This window comes from Notechis scutatus, chromosome 2, assembly GCF_049901735.1.
Source record: "Notechis scutatus isolate UNSWTSFEM ecotype Mainland chromosome 2, rNotScu1.2, whole genome shotgun sequence".
Classification (NCBI taxonomy): Eukaryota; Metazoa; Chordata; class Lepidosauria; order Squamata; family Elapidae; genus Notechis; species Notechis scutatus.
The window spans coordinates 198,027,556-198,050,379 of NC_142010.1; the positions used below are offsets into that span (position 1 = coordinate 198,027,556).

Genomic DNA, 22,824 nt, shown 5'->3' on the forward strand with positions numbered 1-22,824 from the left:
GGGGTCTCCAACTTTGGCAACTTTAAGACTTGTGGACTTCAACTCCCAGAATTCCTCAGCCAGCTTTGCTTGTGGACTTAAACTCCCAGAATTCTGGGAGTTGAAGTCCAAAAGTCTTAAAGTTGCCAAGGTTGGAGACCTCTGCGTCGAGAGGATTACGGAAACTGCACAACTTCTTCAGAAGCACGAGGTTGAAGAACGGATCAACGTGCGACGGCTGCTTTGACCTCAGTGAAACCAAACCAACATAGCATCTCGGTCGTTGCTTTCGGTTTCCACTGGAACCCTGCAACGGGGAAAGCACAAGGCCGGATTGTGACTCGGTAGAACCACTCTACCACTCAATATCCATGGTGTTCTGTCAGCCGGCATGGTTCAATTGGGAACCGGAAGAGCCGCTTTAAGCGTCTTGAGTTCCCTCTAGTCTACTCTAGGAGTTATAATCCCGCCGCTCGGGATTTCTCCGCCCTTTGCTTTGCGGCCGCGCTTTTGTGACACTGTCGTGAATCGCAGTCGCCGTCAAGCAAGATCAACGGGGAACGTAGCCTGGACCGGAAGTAGGGGAGGAAAAAGAGAGGAAGCCTGGGAAGGAGCGGCACACGTGTGGCCGGTAGCAGGTGAGTCTTCCTGCGGGAGGCAGACGGCGACGGCTGAGTTGTTATAGGGAGATCGAGCGAGGGTCTTCGAGTCGTATCTTCGCTTCCGGTGGGCTCTTTTCTCGGCTTGAAAGGGGTTTTTGCGCTCATCTTAACCAGTCGTTTCCGGCTTATGAGTGTTGTAGTCCATCTGTAGTCCACCCCCCGCCCCCTTAGGTGGAAATTAATGGGAAGGCATTTTGTAAGGTCGTTGTTTCCCTTCTTGTAGCTATCCCCCGAGCAGGAATGACTTGAGTACTGCCCTGGTACGTTTAGACCAGGGCTCTTCAACCGTGGCAACTTTAAGACTTGTGGACTTCAACTCCCAGAATTCCTCAGCCAGCAAAGCTGGCTGAGGAATTCTGGGAGTTGAAGTCCACAAGTCTTAAAAGTTACCAAGGTTGGAAAACCCTGGTTTAGACTACAATTCCCAAAATCTCCCAGTAGCGGGGTCAGTGGAGGTTGCCTGGCTGGGCTTTCAGCTCTTGTTCATCCTCCTAATACTGTGATCCAATGACCTTAATAAACAGTTTCTCATACACCTAAGCAATAGAAGGGGAACTTAATGATTGCATATAAAAAAAGACTAGAATCTCATTTTGGATTGATGGAAACCAAAGCTTTTATGACATAAAGAATAGTGGATCCAAACCTAACCCAACCCGCCCTGAAACACTATTATCTTCGGCAACTTATCTTACTTAGTCTGTAAGTTATCTTAGAGAGCCAATTTGTTGTAGTGGTTAAGGCATCAGGCTGAAAACTAGGAGATGGCGAGTTCTAGTCCTGCCTCAGGAATGAAAAGCCAAGTGGGTGTCTCTCTCAGCCCAAGCCACACCTAACACGGTTGTTGCTTTGGGAGAAAAAAAGGAGCGGGAAGGAATATTATGAACGTTTGCCGCCTTGAGTTTCTTATGAAGTAACTAGCAGGGTATCCGTGCTTCGCTATGAAACTATGTGATTGGGCTTAGTTTTGGGGGAGGAAAATAAAGGGAAAAAATTGTGCCTCTGCCTACCAGCATCCATTGGTATTCAACTGGCTAGCGTTCTGTCAGTGTGTGAGAGAGTTGAGGGCTGTTTGGAAACTGAAACAGTATTTGCTGTGTGAGCAAGAAGGAGACAGCAAGGAGCCTGGACGTAGCTCAGCTCAACTGCAGTTGGAACATCTTTCTTTTCAGGTGCAAATAAGAGTTGAGGACTGTTTCAAAACTGAAACAGTATTTGCTGTGTGAGTAAGAAGGAGACAGCAAGGAGCCTGGGTGTGGCTTAGCTGAACTGCAATTGGAAGATATTTCTTTTCAGGTGGGGAGGGGGAATAGAACTCCTTAGCATCAGAGCGTGTTAATAATAATATAGAAAATACTAATGATCTGATGGTCATTTCGAAAAATCCTTTCTTAGTGAGCACCTAGAAGCCAAGAGGAACATACGTGCCAAATTTCAAGTTTGTAGGCTTCACGATTCTGGAGATTTTGTGATGATGCGTGAGTGGTATTTAGCTTTTATATATATAGATAGAAGATAGATAAAGGTGGGATTAAAATCTAATAAGATAAACCTCCATCGGAGGCGAACATCATGAAAGTACCCACAGTAACAATATAATAATCTTTTGGGAGGCTTGCAGAAGGTGAACTGAAAAAAGTAATAATTCTTGGGAATTCCTATCAAATGGCCTTAGGGCTTATTTGCAATTTTAAGGGTCCTTTCCAAAGTTGTTTTCTCTTACTGGCTAAAATCAAAGACAACTTTAGGTATTTGTTCCTGTGCATCTGTAGGTTATTTACTACATAGACAATAAAAATATTAAAAAGAATAATACCAGGTATATTTCTGTCATTATAGTCAGTGTTTTATACCAGTCAAAATGCCAAATGATGATTTGAAAATATATTCCCAACCATGGTAATGGTCCTGAATTTTTGATGGATTCTAATAGAGCAGTTTGTGTGCAGCTGTGGTGCTATTTTTTCCTAGATTACTTTTTTATATTTTTCATACCTAGATTTTTAGATCCCCAGCCACACTGATGTGATGTGACTAGTGTTTATATTGTTTTCTTAAAATATTATGCTAATCCACGATTATTTTATCTTTAATAAACTGACAGCTACTTGCAGCCTCACAAAAAGTAGTGAAAAAAAATCAAAGATGAAATGTCAAATTTATCATCGCCTTTTTTTGTCTGTTGCTGCCTTTACTCTTGATACTTTTAAATGTCTTAAAATTCAAAGATATTTAAATAACTCTGCAACATAGCATGGGCTGACTGAGAGTTATGGGCTTGTAACAATATATCTGTCACATTTCAGAATGGAAAAAGTTGATTTCTAGAGCTTCTGCAGTCTTGAATTGCATATGTATGAGGATTGGGATACTGGAAGCAGTGATTATAATTTTCTCTGTTTTTCAGCATTAAATTAATGGACACCAAGAGGAAATTTATTGGTAAAGGTGGAAAAACTGGGCGTGGTAAAAAGAAGTTTACAAAGAATAATGGTGAGATAAATTTATTACAAGATACACATTTTCTAAATCTGACATAGGTGGTAGATTGTGTCTAATAAGTAATTGGTTTAATAGATACTTGTAGGTTAAGTCATGATAAAATATAGGAAATGGATTTTAGCTGGTATATTTAAAGAGATACTTCAATTAGGCTTTTAAAAATAGGAATACATGCATGCACACAGAAATGAACAAAATACAGTATATAGTTTAATAATTTAGTAAAATTTACAATTATAGCAGTAAAAATGAATACAAACTGAAAAAAGATTGAATAAAAAGAAAGTAGAAGGTAACAGAAATACGAAGAAGTGACTTCCCAACTTCATCACAAATATAAATAATTGTAGTAATTTATGACCTCTTAAAATGCAACAAATGATCTCGCTTTCTCATATACCATCTTTTATCTATAAATAAATCCTTATAGCATTGTAATTTCAGTTCTGGTGTCAACAAAAGTCCATTAAGAGTTACCAAAAATATTTATTTTAATCTTGATCAAATAAATCAATTTTACATTCTTTCCTATTACTTCTAACAATTTTAATTTTTAGTCCATTCAAATAAAGTCATAGAAGTTGATTTATTTTCAATTTTTTTCTTCCTTCTCATGAGATTCCTTAAAACTATAACAGGCCTCTTTTGTAAATCCAATATTGGGAAATTTTTCCAGGTCACCTTTGCAGTTTATTGTTTGTATATCCTTTCTAATTATTAAGACACCAACCAGTTTTATTTGTATGTCTGGTATAACGTCTTTTTCCATATAATTCTCATAGCATGTCATTTGTAAATCCACTTTCACCTCAGTCTCGATCTTCTCGGATAAAACTTGTTCCTCTTGTAGACATACTCTCCACAAATACTGATATCGTTGTTGACACTATTAAAATTAAATTGAGTTAAAAATATTGTTAAAAAATGTTCTTTGATATGTCAAAAGTTAGAATATTTTGCTTCATTCTATAATTATAAACTGAGTTTGTGCTATCTTCAGTTATAAATTCAATTGCAATCTTATTTTGCAATCTTTTTTTAAAGTCCAAAGCAAAAGCCTTTTCCCATGGGAAGGATTCTTAACGATCCAAAATTTTATTTTAAATTTATCTGAACTTTCTAAAATCAAAATTTTAATCACCCCTTTGCTGTATATATATTTTTTTTAAAAAAGTTAAAATTCTAGTTAAAATTTTGTTTTTAGTAAGGATTGAAGAAAACTCACTGCTCTCAAAGTTGCCAGTCCAAAAATTTCTAATAGCTGAAAAGCAATTAACAAGACATTTCTTCAAGTGATTAAAAAATGAAATATGCAAACTTAACATCCTTTCAAATGTGCCAATCATGGTTTAGAAGATGGTTATTCCCTTGTCTCCCAGAGTTCTAAACCCACTGAAGACCATTATCTTGGGGCCTCCTCACAAGGAACAACTGTGTAGAGTTGTTGTGAGTGACTTCAAGCTCTCTCCTTGTCCAGAGAGGCATTACTGAAAAGCTAGTCTACTTGCTGACTCTGTTTTTGCCACAGCTGTTGGCTCCACTTTTTGTGATGCAGCCTTCAGCTCACCATTTCTTCCTTCATAAGTCATCACAATATATACAGTTTGATGAAAAAAGTTAAGATAAGAATTGCATTTTTAAACTTGGCTAAAATATGTGAATAAAAAACCAACTCCACACTTTTTCATTCCTGTATACCCATAGCCTAAGCCTAACCCATCAACATAGGAGAGGGAAATCTCTAGCCCTCCAGATCCTGCTGGACTAGAACTCTCAGCCCCATTTGCCGTTAGGAATAATTGTTTCGGGCTTCTAGGTGTGTGATTTACCTTTACTACTGATAGGAGGTTTAATAGTTGTCCATTTGCACAGTAATTATTCCATATACACTGGCAGAGGTTGGCATTTGTAATATCTAAATGTTGTAGACCTGTTCTTTCTAGAGTTCTCACATTATTATTTAAAAATTAATTTAAATGCTTGTGTACACTGGTTTTTCTGATGTTTATTTTTCAATCTTTTGATCATTCTGTTTGAAAACAAAGAGGTTTTTCATGATCTAAGTATGTTTGAGAACAATATGTAGAAAATATATTTTAATTTCAGTTGATGGAGAAAAGGAATTAAATTGTCAAAGCTGGGTTAAGAATAAATAAAATATAATACTTATAGATATAAACAAATAGGTTGTTGATTTTGGGAAATCTTTCTCTAAAATATTAAAACAGATCCTGGTCATCCAAAGAGAGTCATTAGAAAAAATGAAGATATCAAACCCAAATTTAAATCTAAGAAAATTGAAAAAGGAAGTAAAAAACCTGATAAAACTGACGTGAAACATTGGAAAAGTAAGCAGCTCTCGGGGAATGTTTCCAGAAAGCGCAAGCTTCAAGGTGAAACAGAAGGTAAGAATGTGTTTCTGAAAGTTAAATGTACTAATCTAACAGCTCCCTTCAATGGTTTTGCACTTTTAAAAAGGGTCTTTGGGTAGAAAGGCTATAAAAGGACCTCTGTCACTTCCAAATCAGACCACATCAAAATAGACTCAGACTTTGATTCAACACTGACCAGTTTATAGAGGTTTTAGAACAAGAGGCCTCAATTAAAAGTTAGCTGTTTCTTCAAGACCCGCCATTGCTGAAATTACAATGAGGACAAAATGAACCAAAATTAGTTGAAGATCTTGGATGAGAACCCAGAAAAACATAATTTTAAACATTTGGTGCAGTATTAATTAGTACAGATGGTATTCACTACATATTAACCTCTTCTAAAACTACATTTTGTTTTATTTATTTATCATTAGGCTCACAACCTAAAAAGCCTAAGTGGGCTGACATCAAGAAGAAAAAGAAGGAGCTAAAACAGAGCCGTCAGCTGAGTGACAAGGCCAATTATGACATAATTATTAAAGGAAAACAAATTTGGGAAACTCTGCGGCGGTAATCATAATTGCTACAGTTGTATAGTCAATAACCTAATGTCTATTTTTGTTTTTATTCAGCGCAGAAATGTTTTTAGTCTTTGTGCAGAGGTGATCTTTCTGAACAGTCAAAGATCATCTGCAAAATTAAGGGCTTGGTTGATGTTTGGATATGATAAATATAGTAGTGATGTATGGGGGGATGGATGGATGGATGGATGGATGGATGGATAGATAGATAGATAGATAGATAGATAGATAGATAGATAGATGGCATCTTATAAAGAAAATATAATGGAGAAGGAGATAATGGATGCCCAAAAGGCTGAACTCATAAGTTATTTGGTGATATTATTATGTACCTAGTTGATCTACTCCACATGCTGTTGCAAATACATTTGTCCTGATAGTTTAAGAGTGCTAACAGATAATTGGAACAGTTTAACTGTCAAAATAAAAATAATAAACTATTGGTTTACTCCTGGGTGCAATTGTAGAAAAAACTGTGACAAGGAAAAACGCAAGGAGCTGTTGAGTGATCTTCAGAAGTTACTTCATGGAAAAATTAAAGATGTAAGGAATATAAAACACGTATATATTTTGAAATACAGTAGAAGCAGTGCAATTTGCAAAATGCTGAATAGTGAATATGTGAATAGTGAACAAGTTTATGCAAAGATGTATTCTCTCCATAGGAGACTTAACTGAAATTTGGATGATCTCATTTCCTTTTTTTTTTTTTTTGCACAAACTTGCCATAATTTAGTATACTACAGACAGATAACTATTTTTAGCTAGCCAGAGTTATGATTGTACGATAGGTGGCCATATAAATTGAAATAAATAAAGGTAGTCCTTGACTTACAACAGTTCATTTAGTGACTGCTTGCGGTTACAACAGCACTGAAAAAGGGACTTATGACTGTTTTTCAAACAACCGTGGCAGCATCGGTACGTGATGCTGGTACGTGACCAAACCACAGATGCTTGGCAGCTGACTCATATTTATGACGATTGCAGTGTCCTGGGGCTATGTGATCCCTTTTTGCGACCTTCTGGCAAGCAACGTCAGTAGGGAAACCAGTTTCATTTATCAACTATGGCAAGAAGAGTCATAAAGTGGGGCAACATTCACTTAACAAATGTCTCATTTAGCAACAGAATTTTTGGGCTCAATTGTGGTCATAAGTTGAGGACTACCTATAAATACCTCCTGAGACTTAGGAGAGAATAAAATGTGTAAGAGGCTAACAGACAATGAGATCATTAGAAAGCTAACAATCTGTAAGAACTGCTTGGCATTCCAAATCTTGAAGCAGTGAAAGTTATTGAAGCAATATGTTTCAGATTAATTTATTTCTTTTTTGAAGGTCATAGCATTCTTGTGCTATTTGGCAATTTGTTTTTGGACCATATGTTATTGTTTTTCTTTATAACTCCAGCCAGCTATGATTATGACAATAATCATCATCATCATCTTTTTACATTGTTGCTAAATATTTAAAAAGTAGCAAGATCCTCCAAATATGATGCTGCATGTTTGTCTCCTCAGATGGCATTTGCTCATGATTCCACACGTGTCATTCAGTGTTATATTCAGTTCGGCAATGAAAAACAAAGGCAAGAAGTATTTGAAGAATTAAAAGGTACATTTCCTCAAAGAATCTGGGTTGGTCTCTAAAATACTTTATGGGTCAGTTTCTCACTATGGTTTTCCGTCCCACAGAAAGCTTCACAGAATTAAGTAAGTCCAAGTATTCTAGAAACATTGTGAAGAAACTTCTCATGTATGGGTAAGTGTTCAGTGTATCCATATACTTCATTCGTATATAGCCTCATATTTGACTAAAGAGCAACAATGCTTGTTTTCCTCCTGTTTTGTTTGAATTGGAAAAATTAAAAAATGGGTTCTGAAAGACTTTTCTTTAGAACAATGAGCAGAATATAAAAGGATAAGTATTCCTATGTCTTTGCTGAACAAAAACTCTCTAAAAATTACATAAGAGAATGGCTTTTCTAAGAATTATTCAAGCTTTTGAAAATATTCATTTTAAACCAGATGAAACAGATTAATAACTGATAGAGTAGAGAAGCGAGTCTCACTCTGATCGGGTCTTCATTTTTCAAAAAGATGTTAGAATCCCAAAATAGTAAGTATAAAAAAAAAATTCAGAAAATGTGCCTAATTAGATTAGATATCCCAACAATGAAAAAAAAAACCTGTTATTGAAGATACAAGGATCTGAAAATAATAAGGGAACAAAAATTATTCGCATTTTGTTTTGTTTTACATTTTCCTTCTAAAAACATGGCAAAAACGCTAGCAATATGTAGTTCTCTTTTGTAAATTAAAGTTAATTCATTTTATAAGTTTGTAACAACTGTATGAGTTAGTCATATCTTTTTACTTTTATAACAGTAATTTCTGGGCAAAGCTTAATAAGGTTGCAAATCCTTGGAAAGCGATTTGGAACACATGGACACATTTATAAAATAGTTTATTTTCATTTTTAAAGTACTTCTATTTTCAGATATGCACAGCTGTTCCAAAGCTGCTTTTGGCTGTCTGCTCACATGTGTCCATTTGTAGCTCCAAAATTTATATTCTGTTGTTGTTGGTGTTGAAAGTGTTAAAAGGGGCTTTGCAAAATAGAAATGTAAATGGACTATTTTATGATCCCAACATGTTCATAAACATGCTTCAGAAAATCACTATCACACTTAATGAAATTCAGTTGCTCAGAAATAATTTAGTCAGGTATTTTTTGCTGTTGTTTTCTGATGTCTGCTTAATATCTGAGAAATGCTGGTTTGATTTATCTAAATATGAGGTACTTTGTGAAAATAACTCCAAACGGAATGCCATTCTTTATTGTGGATGAACCATTCGTGCTGCAAAGTAACCTTGACTTATAAAAACTATAACTTCCTCATAAATTCAGCTTAGTGTGAAAAGCCAATTCCAATCCTGCCTAAAATTTGGTGTACATGTCATAAAATTGATGAGGTCCCCCAACATTGCCCTATAATTCCCTCCCCAAATGTATGGGGAAAAACAGAAGAAAAGGACCCAAACAGGTCAGCCTCACTTCTAGATGATACTATATCATCACTATATATGCTCCCTGTGACCCTAGGAACCAGAGTTAAGTCAAAAATAATGACTTTTCCCGACTGAAAAAGTAGCTCATTCTTGAGTTAAAATCCTTGGTTGATTTTCTATTGTCCCTATTTTCTCTTTGCCCACTGTATTTATTTCTGAAATAGAACAAAGCCACAAATTGGAGAAATAATCAAAAGTTTTAAAGGTGAGGTTAAAAAGATGTTACGGCACGCTGAAGCATCTGCAGTGGTGGAATATGCCTACAATGATAAAGCCATTCTTGAGCAGCGGAACATGTTGACAGAGGAGCTTTACGGTAATACCTTCCAGGTCTATAAGGTGATTATTTGATACACTTTTTTTCCTTCAAAAATATTTTGAGCTTTTCTTTGTGCTATCTGACAGCTAAAATGACTTTTGAGATATGAGAGAAAAGGAAGAGTAGGCAAGTCAAGAAAAAAATGAGTTCCAAGAAATCTCTATATATCCTACCTTATCCTACCTTGCTTCTTTGGGGTATATGTACCATTAGCTTCTCTCATGAACCTTAATTTTTCCTTGGGTGGAATAGCCTTGAGGCTGCAGGATTTTTGCCCTTTTTCTTTTTTTTACCAGAGAAATATAAAGTGCAAGGATGCAAAAACCTGTGATCTTTCAAATATTGTTGCATTGCAATTGGCATTTTGGTAGATTAGTCACAGGCACTAGGTTAGAAACTGGGAGTCCGTGAGTTCTAGCCCAGCCTTTAGCACAAAGGCAAATACATAGGTAGTCCTCAACTTACTATGACAGTTGGGTTCAAAATTTATGTTGCTGAGATATTTGTTAAGTGAGTTTTGCCCCATTTTACGATTTTTCTTGCCACATTTGTTAAGTGAATCACTGCAGTTATTAAATTAGTAACATGGTTGTTAAGTTAATCTAGTTTCCCCATTGACTTTGCTCAAAAGGTGATCACATGATGCTAGGACACTGCAACTGTCATAAATGTGAGTCAGTTGCCAAGCATCCAGTGTAAATCACGTGACCATGGGGAATGCTGCAATGATCACGAGTGTGAAAAATGGTCCGAAGTCCCTTTTTTCAGTGCTGTTGTAATTCTCAACAGTCACTAAACGAACTGTTGTAAGTCGAGGACTACCTGTAGATGGCTTTGGGTCAGTCCCTTTCCTTTAGGCTTTGGCAATGTGGATCCAGTCCTGGAAATGTTTCCATGAAAACTCCCTGCAATTACCAGGAGTCAAGACCAACTTTTAGGAACCCAAGAAACCAAAAAAAAAAAAAAAAATTTGAGCAGTAAAGATTCCACATCTCTGAATTATATTTTGCAGTATTGTTGAAGATATTACATATGTGCCATTATGTTTATCATATTCTTCAAGAACAATATTCTTCAATATTTTATAACTTGAATAATTTCTTGAGGGACAACCATGTTAATTTTTTGCAGCAAAGAAAATGGATATCATTTAATACCCATTTAAATCCTTTTAATATTTAATTAACCTTGAACTTCATTAAAATAAATGCATTCAGTATTTATCTGAACAAATGCAACGAAGAATGGCCATTTTTGAAATGTGGAATTTAACATGTTTGTTCTGAAAGTTGGTTTCAACAGCTTTAAAGTTTTTGTGTATTTTAATCTCCTTGGTATAAAATTTTGGAACCTAACCTGTATTGGCAGAAAAAGTATTTTGTAGAGCATGGGTTATAAATTGTTACAAGTGAGCAGATGGCTAACATGCATATATAATTTTAATTAAAAAAAGATAGAAACTTATAATTGAAGTATCACACTTCAAACTTTGTTTTAACATGAAATGTTAAGTTCCATTACACAACAATCTGTTTTATCAGAATTCTTAAGTTTAAGTAAGATTGGTAAATATTTTTAAATAGTAAATACTAAACACAAAGTACATTAACAGGAAGTTTGGAAATTTTGATAGATATATTCTGTAAAAGGCTATTAACCATGAGGTATTGTTGAAGGTATTACATATGTGCCATTATATTTATCAAATTCTTCAAGAACAATATTCTTCAATATTTTATAACTTTAATAATTTCTTGAGGGACAACCATGTTAATTTTTTTGCAGCAAGTGTTTTTTGTAGATATCTTTCAGGCTCATAGTCTTATTGTGGAAAAAGGTTTATTGGATCAAGTAGGCTATGATTACATATCATATATGATCCTCAAGTTTGTTTTAGAGAATCAGTTCAGAGTGATTTTGTTCTGTGGTATCCAATTTGCAGTTAGGTTGGGCAGTCCATACTAAATAGAAGCTTTTCTAGGAGTTCAATTTCAAGAACCCTTGTACTACATTTATTTCAGATGTTATGTCTGTAGTAGTTCCTAGTTATCTTCTCAATCCTAGAGTCTTTGAAATTAATTCAACAAAGCCAGAGTGCCAGATTAAGCCATAGCTGACTAGCAATTGAGAATTTTGGATAAGTGTGTTAAAATCTTTGTGTTTTCTTATAGTTGGGTTCTATACATTTTTCTATCTTGTTTCAGACAGCAGATCAATCATCCTTGGGTCAAGTGCTAGAGATTCAGCCTGAAAAGCGAGAAGCCATTATGGATGAGATGAAACAGATCCTTACCCCAATGGCTCAAAAGTAAGCACAAATGCCAGGCTGCTTGGATGCTTGACTTGAAAGTCTGTTTTAAGGAAAATTCTGATTTTCCTTAAATCCATTTGAAATGGTGAACTTGGTTAGATCCCGCTGAAGCTTTGTCCTCTGAAACGACTGTCTTGATCCAGCCGCAAATGAAAATATGTGGCACTATGTGTGTTATTGCAAATATTTCACATCAGGGAAATACAGAGTTCTTTTTTATTGTCTTTCTTTCCCCCTTACAGAGAAGCTGTAATAAAGCATTCATTGGTACATAAAGTTTTTTTGGACTATTTTACTTACGCTCTCCCTAAACAGAGATCTGTAAGTATTTATTCATTAAACTGTGTTTATTTCATTACATTCATTACTTATGTTCTTAATCTGTCTTCATGTTAAATAGAGTTAAATGTCATACCAGATACTTTGTGCTCTGTTTGGACTTTCCGATAATAGCAATAATGATGAAATAATCCAGTCCAGCCAAGGATATTATGATTCGACTCTCGGCAACTTTGCTTGCTGGGTCAGGTATGGCAGCCTCACTGCCCCTCAGAGTGTTTGTTTGCACTTTTTTCAATAGAATGTATACCTTGATCTACTTTCTGGCACAGTTAGTCACTTATAATTGAAATGTAAGCCTGTCACCTTACATTCAATTGCATAAAGGGCTTTTTTCCATATCATATTTGCAAATAAATTTGCAGAGAAATTCTTTCTTTGTGCATGTTTTTGTTAATACGACTTAGTTACGTGCTAAAATGTGATGCAGATTCTAGAAGCCTGAAATAGTTTTTAAGTTAGGAGTTAACAGATTCCACACCAAATTAAACTTTTCTTTTAGAAAGCAGACATTGATTCAAGGTTAGGAACAGGGGGGGTGTAGAAGAAATAATACAGATTGCTTAATATCTAAACAGTATTGTTGTGAGAGAAAGCATTGAGGATTAAATAAGTTTTATTTGCGGGAGACAATGGTGAGTTCTTAAAACTGTTCCCTAAAACAGTGTTCTCTGTTTCTAGGAAATGATTGAAGCAATTAGAGAAGCTGTTATTTACTTGGCACACACCCATGATGGCGCCAGAGTAGCCATGCATTGCTTGTGGCATGGGACTCCCAAGGTACTGTGCGTGAAGGAGCTTTTTGTGCAGAAAGTCTTACTCTATGGATTGGCGTCAACCGGTTGTCTCAGTTGCACGAATCAAAAAGACGGTGTATTTTGACAACTGTTTCAAATAGAGAAACATCCATGCATTATATTGGGATTCATTTTTGAGAAGCACCAAAAAGGATTAGTTGAGTGGTTAGTTTAGGGTTTGGATACATTCTGCTACCAACTTCAACTAATCCAAAGGTATAGATTGATTCACAGTAGATAAGCATATGATTATATGTTTTGTTTAATGCAATTTTGACAACTTTTAAGACTGGTGGACTTCAACTTCCAGAATTCCCTAGCCAGCCATGTCCAGATGTCTTAGAGTTGTTAAGGTTGGGAAACCCTGGTTTAATGGAAGCAAATTTAGTATTTTTTTGATATGCAAACAAAGAAAACATTAAATGTGTAACGTTAAGAAAAAGTAGGAATAAACAAACAGAAATTAAGAAAGAAAGAAAAATGCTCATGCTATTCGCTAATTGAACAGTTCTGAGCAGTTTGAAGGAAAGAGTAATTTACTTCCTTACAGTCTTAACCTATGCTTGCATAACTGATATACAGACTGACATAGACAGTAGGATGTGGAATGAGCATTAGATGTATTTCACTTCATACAGCGATTTGAGAGTTGAAAGAAGCAGAGATTAGTTGCTTATCTTACAGTACAAAGATGGTTTCTAACTGCTCTTGTGGATGCCTTTCTATCCCTAATCCAGATGTGGATCCCTTAATATTGCATTTGCTTAATTATGATAAGTTTTTTTTAAGTCAGCAGCCTGTTATAGCATGTTATATTACATGTATTTTAAAGTGTGAAGCTTCTCACTATTATTCCATTTCACACTACTTAGGACAGAAAAGTGATTGTAAAAACAATGAAGACATATGTTGAAAAAATAGCTACAGTGAGTATTTTTAATGTGTCCTATTGTAATCACATACAGTGCAATCCTAATTCAAGCTTACTTAGAAATAAACTATTTTATTCAGTAGTGTTTCCTTCATTGTAGGTTTAGGGTTTCAATTTCATGATCTCATATCTGGAATACTGCTTTACCCCAATATGTATTCAGAAGAAATTAATAGTGACAATTATGTGTGTAATTGTGTTACGTATATGTAAATATCATTAATACACATGTTTAAAGAAGAGTTTTCAGGAATGTTGATAAACTTGAAAGAAATTCCGTGCCAAGAAATTATAGAATTTGTTCAGTTATGATATATATGAATATTTAAAAAAAATAGAATCCAGAAAGATAAGCGTTAGCAAATTTACTGAGGGATGAGTCCCACAGAGTTCATTGTCTAATTTTAAATAAATGGGCATTGGAATTTAGTTTTATATAAGACATTTGAGAGGTTTAATATTTTGGTGGGTTGGATGTTGCTTTTGGCTATGAAAGAGAATCTTGTTTAAATGTTTCAGCAAAAAAAAGTGTTAAAATCAGAAATAAGATGAATAATAACTTTGGATAATTAGGAGCTAGTGTTCAAGAATTGTTTTGGCTTGTGTCTTATACTTGTCATTTTTTGGCTCCTGTTTCAGGGTGAATTTTCACATTTGGTTTTGCTGGCAGCATTTGACTGCATTGATGATACTAAGCTTGTGAAACAATTGATTCTATCTGTAAGTAAATACGATTTCCAATCTTCATTTTTTATCATTCACCTAGCAGAGTAATATAAGTAATGTCAGAAATTCCACTGGTTTTATACAAAGATGATAGATAGTCCTGAACTTACCACCACAATTGAATCCAAAATTTCTGTTGTTAGTGAGATATTTGTTAAGTGAATTCTTGCCACAGTCACTGCAAGTCGGTAAGTTAGTTGAGTGAATCTGGCTTCTCCATGTACTTTGCTTGTCAGAAAGTCCCAAAAGGGGATCATGTGACCCGGGGCACTGCAACCGTCATAAATATGAACCAGTTGCCAAGCATCTGAATTTTGATCACATGATCATGGGGATGCTAGAAAGGTCATAACTGAGAAACAGTCCTCAGTCATGTTTTTCAGTGCTGTTGTAACTTTGAATGGATACTAAATGAACTGTTGTAAGTCGAGGACTGCCTGTATTCATTTTGTTGTTTAAAATGAAAAATGAATTATCCAAGTTGTAGCAGTGGGCTTCTTGGCCACTTAGGTGAAGGAATACTTCTTTTTTTTATTCTTTTTCCAAATATCCATTACTCTTTCTTTTGTGGTAGAAAATTTTAAACTGTATATCGGTGTACCAAGTGAAGGATCGTGCATTGGATTAAAACATTGGGGCTGAATAATGCTTTCCTATATATCTTGAGATAAAAAGAGATGACTGAAGGCAAAACAAAGAATATGAGATAAATGCTTAGGATTTTTGCTTCATAGACCAGGCTGTCCAAGCTTGACAACTTTAAGGATTGTGGACTTCAGCTACTAGAATTCTCCAGGCAACAAGGCTGACTAGGGAATTCTGGGAATTAAAATCCACAAGTCTTAAAATGGCCAAGATTAGACATTGTCCACTTTTCTTCTCCCAGATCCAGCACCAAGATAAAACTAGCATCTTAAGTGACCAAATGACCAAAAAGGAACTGTGCTGAGGGAAGGGAAATCCTTAGTATGTCTGCCATATTCCTCTTTTGCCTTCATGGAGCTTTCGTGCAAGGATCCTTTCATGTAGTGGACTTCTCTCTGCAGTGATAGAATGCAAGTGGATGAATCGCTAGCAATGTGTTCAATTTTTTTTTTTTTTTACCTCTGTGATGGTTTACTTATTACTGTCAGCCCAACAAAGTAGAGTAGACTGTGAAAGCCTTGCCATTTAGATCAGGATTCCTTTTATTGTAATAACTGTAGTAACAGAATCTTGCAACTCTCAATCTGCTTCTCCCTTTCTCCTTTTCAATTACATATTGTCTGAGACATTCCCCCTTAAGTTCTTATTGTCTGAGACATTTACTTAAATTGATTTCTTGGCCCAGGCTCAAGCCCCTCTTATCTGACTGCAGCTTTGGCTGCAATTCTTCCTCCTGTCCTTCAAGGCCATTCCTTATGCCCTCTATAGTTAGTTGTTTGTCTCCCCCTGCAGCTAAAAATTTCTACCTTAGCACAGTATTAATGTAAACCTTAAAAGGTTATCTTTAGCAGATACACTGTTTGTAGGATAGCAGCTGAGAGAGAACGAGACCAGGTGTGTGACTAATAATTCATTTAAAAGAGCCATCTTAGTCAAAGTGGCAATAACTTTTGACATTTTAAAAGTTTTTTAGATCATCTCAGACACCATGTTGTAGCTTTCTTTTTATAGTCCTGTTGCTATGCATGTCTTGAATATATATGAGTTTGAACTGATGTTTAAATTCCTTTCTCGGTCTGTTTGTTGAACTCCACTTAGCTTTTGTTGTATTTGAGCTTTTCAGCCAAAAGTGATATAGACAGTATTGAATTGAGTTCAGCTCCTGGTGACATAACTGCATTTTTCTTGGCTACACTACAAGTATTGTCTCAGGTGATTGTTGATTTCTTAGCCTACACCCTTGGCATTTATTGGTGGTCTCATCCAAATATTAACCAAATCTGGTCCTATTTAGCTTTCTGACTTTAGCAGAGTAGCTTAGGTGCTACCAAGTTAAAATTGAAACAGATGCTGCTCTGATTCGATGGTGAAATTGATGAGTTTGAAGTTTCCACTGATGGAGAAGCTGTGAGATGGCAGGTTTTTGAGGCATCTATTGGTTCTAAGGAAATGAGAGTATGTCCAATTTAAAGATTAGACTGGGTAAACTGAAGAAAGAGAACCATGATTGAAGTCTTATAAGCATTACCTTCACTTGACCAACATCACATTTTCTTTGCCTCAAACCATTGTATAATAGAGCTCAAACATTTAGCAACATGTTTGGTATTCCCCAAAGACTTTTTAGTGGTTATTACCATTATATCCTAAAGCAATTACCTTAAACTTGACATTTAAGCTCGCATCCTTTCAGTCTCCCTATGCTTTATTGTCTGATTTGCTACAGCTGAGTGAAGGACCATTCCTCTATGTCGTGATTCTAATTTTGCTTATCCTGCTGTGAGAGTTTGGGACTTTCTTAATTAACAAAGATGTAGGTGGCAATAATGGCTTATGCAGGTTGCTGCTTGTGCTTATAATAGTAACTTCAGTTTGAAAGGCAGTTTCATATCTTATCTCATTTGGGTGGCAAAACCCTTAACCCATCATCCTCCAACCTTTTTCAGGTTTGTGTTTAATTCTGTCTTGTCCCATATATGGCTGAGAGTTAGATATCTATCAAATAGTTCAGAACAGGAAGCCAGAGCTACTCTTTTAGTTGAAGAATTTATGTATCCTCATATCTTCTCCATTTTTTTTTTTTTTTGATGGGATGGCAGTAAAGCAAGAGAAGAATCTTCACTTGGTGATGAACACTCTCAAGAGAGAAAAGGCTTATCAAGTGATATGTTTGAGTATATAGACTCCTCTGCTCATTCATGAATAAAGAATGAATGGAGTAAGCCTACATACTCCTAAGCTAAATGATTTTGATGAGTGAAGAGGATGACTAAAATTTGGGTTTGTAAAAGAGCAGTAGGCAATATAGTTAATGAACAATACTATATCTTTAAAAAAAAACTGAGGAAAAAGCTGACAATTTCAACGAAAAGATTACATTACCTTCGTGTTAAATGCAACTAAACTTGACTGTTAGATGAACTGCCATCTGTTTTCATGTCTCTCTTTTAATCACGTTATTGAAATGCTTTTAGTAATACTACCTACGTAAAGTTTGAAGTGTCTGATTTAAACTTAAAATTCCAGCAAGCGGGATTGATCAATATGGTTGCACAAAGGGGATGAAAAAAAATGGAGGAATTATCAATTGGTAATATTTTGAAATCATGTCATAGGGAAAACGTCTTAAGTTAGACTTTACACTTCTGATGTATTCATTTTTTTCTTACTGATGAGCCAGGCTGGTGAACAGCAAAATGAAACAACATTGCCCTTTCATATTTATCTAAAAGCTTTATACTGCTTATGTCTGCAGGGTTGCTAAAGATGGCTTTTGAAATGAGAAAAAAAAAACCGTTAGTGGTGATGGGGAAGGAATGCTTAGCTCATCAGTATAAGCAAAAGAAAAGGCAAGGAAGGGTGGTGATGTTATTCCCATCTATACTTATGGCTATACAGTTCTTGTCCATGGTTTGGAGGAAGGCCCTTGCATTAGCATGTCTTATTTAGTCATAGATAAGATTTGAATAAGGATAAAAGAACTGGCTTCCTTCCCCCCAAAAAACCCACGCTGAAATTGCGGGAAAAAAATGTTATTAACAGATTTTTTTTGTCTTTTCCCCAACACTTAGGAATTGAATGGTAATTTAGCCACTGTTATAAACAACAAATATGGAAGGAAAGTCCTGCTGTATTTATTGAGTCCACGGGACCCAACATATTTTTCCCCGGCAATAATCAAAATCCTGCAACAGGGGGATGAAAATGCTCACAGGTACTTGGGTGCAATTTCTTGAGATTTCAACATCTTCTCCTCTTGGGTTATGTCTGAACGTATGCTGCTTTTCACCCTTCCAAATCCCAGTTGATTGAATTATGGCTATAAAGCTTTCTAAGAATGCTGTGCAAAGTGGAATTTGACCTATATTTTGTTGTACATAAATGACCTTAAAAGATGGCATAGCAAGGTAGATTTTTTTTTTAAAAAAAAGTGTAAGGTGACATTTTGGTGGGAAATAACTGGATTTCGTATCGGGTAATTTTCTATGAATTTTGATCACATTTGTTTTTAGTGGATTTGGTAAAATAATAGTTTATTGCTGTGTGAGTCCAGTGACAAATAAGAACAGCAGGTGTTTATTTCAACACTGGCAGAATAATGTTTGTTATGCTTTACCTACAGCTGTTTATGATACAGACTAGATTAGTTTCTCAGTATTCATTTCAATACTCTTGTTTTTATCTGTTTTTATCCTGCCTTCATATATCACTTTTATTTTTTGGAAAAATCTTCCAAGGATACAGAATCCGACCCATTCAAGGCTACGCGATGCTGCTGAATCCAAAGGAGATTCTGCAAACTTTGTGGATGGATGTCAGCCTTCAGCAATGTGCCAGTGTCGGAGACCTCGGTGAAAGAATACTTGCAGAAAAACAAATGATTTTTTTCCCAAGGTTCTTTCACTTGAAGATAAAACCAAGAGATAGGCGTGCTCACTTTCATTTAGTTTCCTTGTTTGGATATTATAAGCAACAGAGGAGCCAGAGGTTTATTATACATGGTTGTGAGGACTCTAAACTCCGGTGATGAGTTGATATCAGTAGTTCAGGGTTGAAATGTGGAGTCCTTGGTGCCCTCTGAGCTTGGTTGTTTTCTTGTGGATGTTTCAATACCAAACTATGTAACTTCATCAGTGCTAGTAAGGACTGAGGTTTGCTGTCATTTTATATTCTAGTGACTTGCCCAGTCAGTCTAGGTGGGTGTGGCCTTGGTAGTTCCTTGGCAATGAAACATCTGCAAGAAAACAACCAAGCTCAGAAAGCACCAGAGTCCCCTGATACCAATAGTTTATTGAAGTGGCATGTGGTTTCTGAAAAAACCAAGAAAAAAGACTTGGAGGCATTCTAGTCAATTTTTTTAAAAAGTTTGATTAATGTTCTCCATTTCCAGGTATTTTGTTATCATTTGTTGTTTATTCATGTGTTTGTGGGAGGGGTTCTATTAATTTGTGCAATAAAACACTGTAAAAAGAATTAAATTGGGTTTTTCGGGCAATTGTTATTGGACCCTCTTTGAGACAGGATATTTTATTTGAAACATCGCACGAAACTCTGCAAGTGTGAACAAATGAATGTTCGGGCCATAGATCAAAATACAACAGGGAGAAGCGAACTCTCACCTTCATTCCTAACATAAATATACTCACTGCCAACAGGCAGCTTTGATTGATATCAACCCACAGGTAATTAAATGGCACCTCAAAATACACCTCCTGCTAACTGTGTAAAAATAGTGCCACTCTGCAGGCCATAGGCATGGCAGCCACGAGAGTCACACCACTGTCTGTCTCTTGATGATCTTTCCAGTGGCACTAATTGCAGCAGCCACGCCAATCACTTTCTTGATGACCAGTCTTGGTCTTATAAAAATTAAAAAACAGTCAAGGAAATGGAGCCTGAACTGAGGATTGCAACCGTGTGGCTGTTAATGAGACTTTGTTTCTGGCCTGAAGCTGAATTCTCCATTCCAGATATTTCTCATGAAAATATGCTTCATAAGCGCTTTGCTCCTTCATAAACACTTGAGTGATTTTGGTAGAAACAAGTGCTTTGCAAAGATCCAGTGCATACAGTGCATGATCATGGGTGATCTCTAGGGCAAGGGTCCCCAACTCCCTGTCCATGGACCAGCACCGGTCAGTGGCATGCCAGCAAACAGACAGCATGCAAAACCATGGTCCCTCCGGTCCACGGAAAACCTTACTCCACGGAACCAGTCCCTGGTGCCCAAAACCTTGGGGGCTGCTGCTCTAGGGCTGTGATTTGGAGCGTAAATCAAAACTTTTCATCTGTTGTTAGAGATCATTCTGGGAAGAATATGAAAATAATGTGCTGCTGAATTTGGATTTTTTTTAATTTGGGCATCGGAATTGTGTACAATTCCCACTTTTCTTTGTCAAGAAAACATTCTTATTCTGTCTGTCTTTATTCCACCAGTAAAAAGGATGCAGATGTTCGCCATAAAGAGCTTCTGGAAGCCGTGTCCCCTCCCTTATTACAGCACCTGGGTGCACACGCTGAAGAAATGGTGATGGACAAAGCTGCATTCATTGTAGTGACAGGCATCCTCAAGGCCGCTGTCGGCGATGTCCAGCCCGCGATGAAAGCCATCTCTGGTCTTGCTGCAAGAAAGTTGATTCCGGGGGGAAAAGATGGACAGGTAAGCTAGACACAGAGCAAATGGTAATAAGCAGCCCCAAATTAGCAGATTTCTCTTTCATTGTTGTTCACTCATCTCTCTGAGGTAATAGTGATTACCTCAGGGTAGGAGTGTCTAACTTTGGCAATTTTAAGACTTGTATAGACTTCAATTCCAAGAATTCCCTAGTCAGCATGTAGTATTTTGGAGTCATACATATATATGAGATCTTCCATCCATTACTTTTGTCTGCCCTCAGGTGCTTTGGAGAATAGGTCTAAACCTCTTCTCTGTGACAGCATCTCAAGCACCGGAAGACTGCTATCATGTCACCTCTAGTCTTTCTTTTTGTTAGACTAGACCAGGGCTGTCAAACTTGTGGCCCTCGGGCCGGAGGCGTCATGTGCTGGCCACTCCCACGTCTGGTTTGGCGAAGGGGGAAAAAGTTGTGATACCTCACGTGATGCCACTTTGACGATGCAAGTTTGACACCCCTGGACTAGACGTGCCACTTCCCTCAATTGGGCATCGTTTTCCACGCATTCTGGCAGAAAGTATAAAGCGGAACTAAAATGGAAGCATAGCTGTCCCTAAGATCCTAAATGCAGCTTGTGTACAATGGGGCGAGCTGTATTTCTGTTCAAACCTGCACGGTTCCCTTGAGATCTCTGGGCTCAGTACAAAGAGCAGGGCAGAAGGGATGCAGAAAGAAGGCCAGTATGTAGTCGGACGACAAGTTAGGGTTCAGGGAAGTGGCCTAACTGGAGTGAAATTCGAAGCATTTTACAAAATTTGCCCAGTTAGTGACTTCAGGAACTATGAAAATGATAGAACATTTCAAAATAGTATTTGAGACTGAAGCTGATTTCCCCCCCCCCCCCCAAAAGAAGTAAATTTCTAATCTGAGTGTCCACCAAGATCTCCGGTTGTTTAACATTTAAACTTTTTTTTTGCTGTTTCTCCCCTGATTACTTAATGGGCCACTTAATTATACGATGAGTAGGTGCATGGGACACTTCTTAGATGCTATTTGACTTGACCCTACTTTTAAAAAGCTGCGCTTATGAGGATAATGAAAAGTGAGCCCAGTGAAATCTTGACGTGTTCATGCTTTATTTTAAAGCTTCACATTGCTGAACATCCAGCCGGTCATTTGGTGCTTAAGTGGCTAATAGAGCAAGATGAGAAGATGAGTCAATCTGGCAGAGAAGGTATGTTGACATGTCTGTAAATCGGAGGTGAAATTAATCAATAGACCTTTAATTGGTAGAGGGTTGGGTAAGATAGCGAGGTCCTGGTTTCCATTTTGGGTTCCTTAATTAAAACAACTTCTCTGAGTGATGTGGCTCCAAGGACAGGGAGAATTGCTCATAGTAAGAATGGAAAAGTATTTCTAAAAAAAGAAGGGCATGCTCTTGCAAAGCAATTCAAGGGATACGTTTCCTTTTCCTTGAATTCAGATGTGTGTATATGTGAATAACATAGAAAATTAGATTGAAAAGCACATATGCTCTGAATGTTACAAACCAGAATTGTGTGTAATCTGATCAGTATCTCATTAAAGTGAATGCAGATGTGTTGATTAGTATTAATGTATAAGTGATCTGAGGTGGCAAATGTATAATGCCTGCTTTGAATTCTCCCAAATAGGGTGTTTTGCAAGAATCCTGATAGAACATGTGGGAACTGACCTTCTAAAGACCTGGGTGGATGTGAATCGTGGTGCAATTATTCTCTGCCGGTATGTAGAAGGTTTCTAGATTATTGAATATCCATGAGGTTTTGTTTTAGGCAATGACCTACTTATTTAATATTAATATTTTTAAACCATTGTGTTTTAAGAAGTGCCTGTAACCATTCCTGCAGCTGAGTTAACTAGCTGAATCACCTTCAAAGTTTCATTACTTTGCTTTCAGTTTCAATGTTGGTTATTATTTTTAAAGTACAAA

The 22,824-nt window shown here is 36.5% G+C and overlaps 1 protein-coding gene across 2 annotated transcripts in view; it reads left to right on the forward strand.

Moving 5' to 3' along the window:
- The first annotated feature begins 276 nt into the window (after nt 1–276).
- Nucleotides 277–22,824, forward strand: part of PUM3 (pumilio RNA binding family member 3) — a 28,220-nt gene continuing 5,672 nt past the window's right edge. The window contains exons 1-17 of one of the 2 annotated variants that reach the window (XM_026675703.2): nt 277–705; nt 3,049–3,134; nt 5,372–5,548; nt 5,950–6,085; nt 6,564–6,639; nt 7,619–7,712; nt 7,793–7,859; nt 9,334–9,508; nt 11,693–11,796; nt 12,042–12,120; nt 12,820–12,918; nt 13,808–13,861; nt 14,506–14,586; nt 18,309–18,451; nt 20,674–20,896; nt 21,999–22,086; nt 22,526–22,616. In XM_026675703.2, the coding sequence (XP_026531488.1) occupies nt 3,059–3,134; nt 5,372–5,548; nt 5,950–6,085; nt 6,564–6,639; nt 7,619–7,712; nt 7,793–7,859; nt 9,334–9,508; nt 11,693–11,796; nt 12,042–12,120; nt 12,820–12,918; nt 13,808–13,861; nt 14,506–14,586; nt 18,309–18,451; nt 20,674–20,896; nt 21,999–22,086; nt 22,526–22,616 (1,763 nt within the window). In that variant the 5' untranslated portion in view covers nt 277–705; nt 3,049–3,058. The remainder of the gene's footprint in view (nt 706–3,048; nt 3,135–5,371; nt 5,549–5,949; nt 6,086–6,563; nt 6,640–7,618; nt 7,713–7,792; nt 7,860–9,333; nt 9,509–11,692; nt 11,797–12,041; nt 12,121–12,819; nt 12,919–13,807; nt 13,862–14,505; nt 14,587–18,308; nt 18,452–20,673; nt 20,897–21,998; nt 22,087–22,525; nt 22,617–22,824) is intronic. The other variant, XM_026675694.2, reaches the window with a different exon arrangement.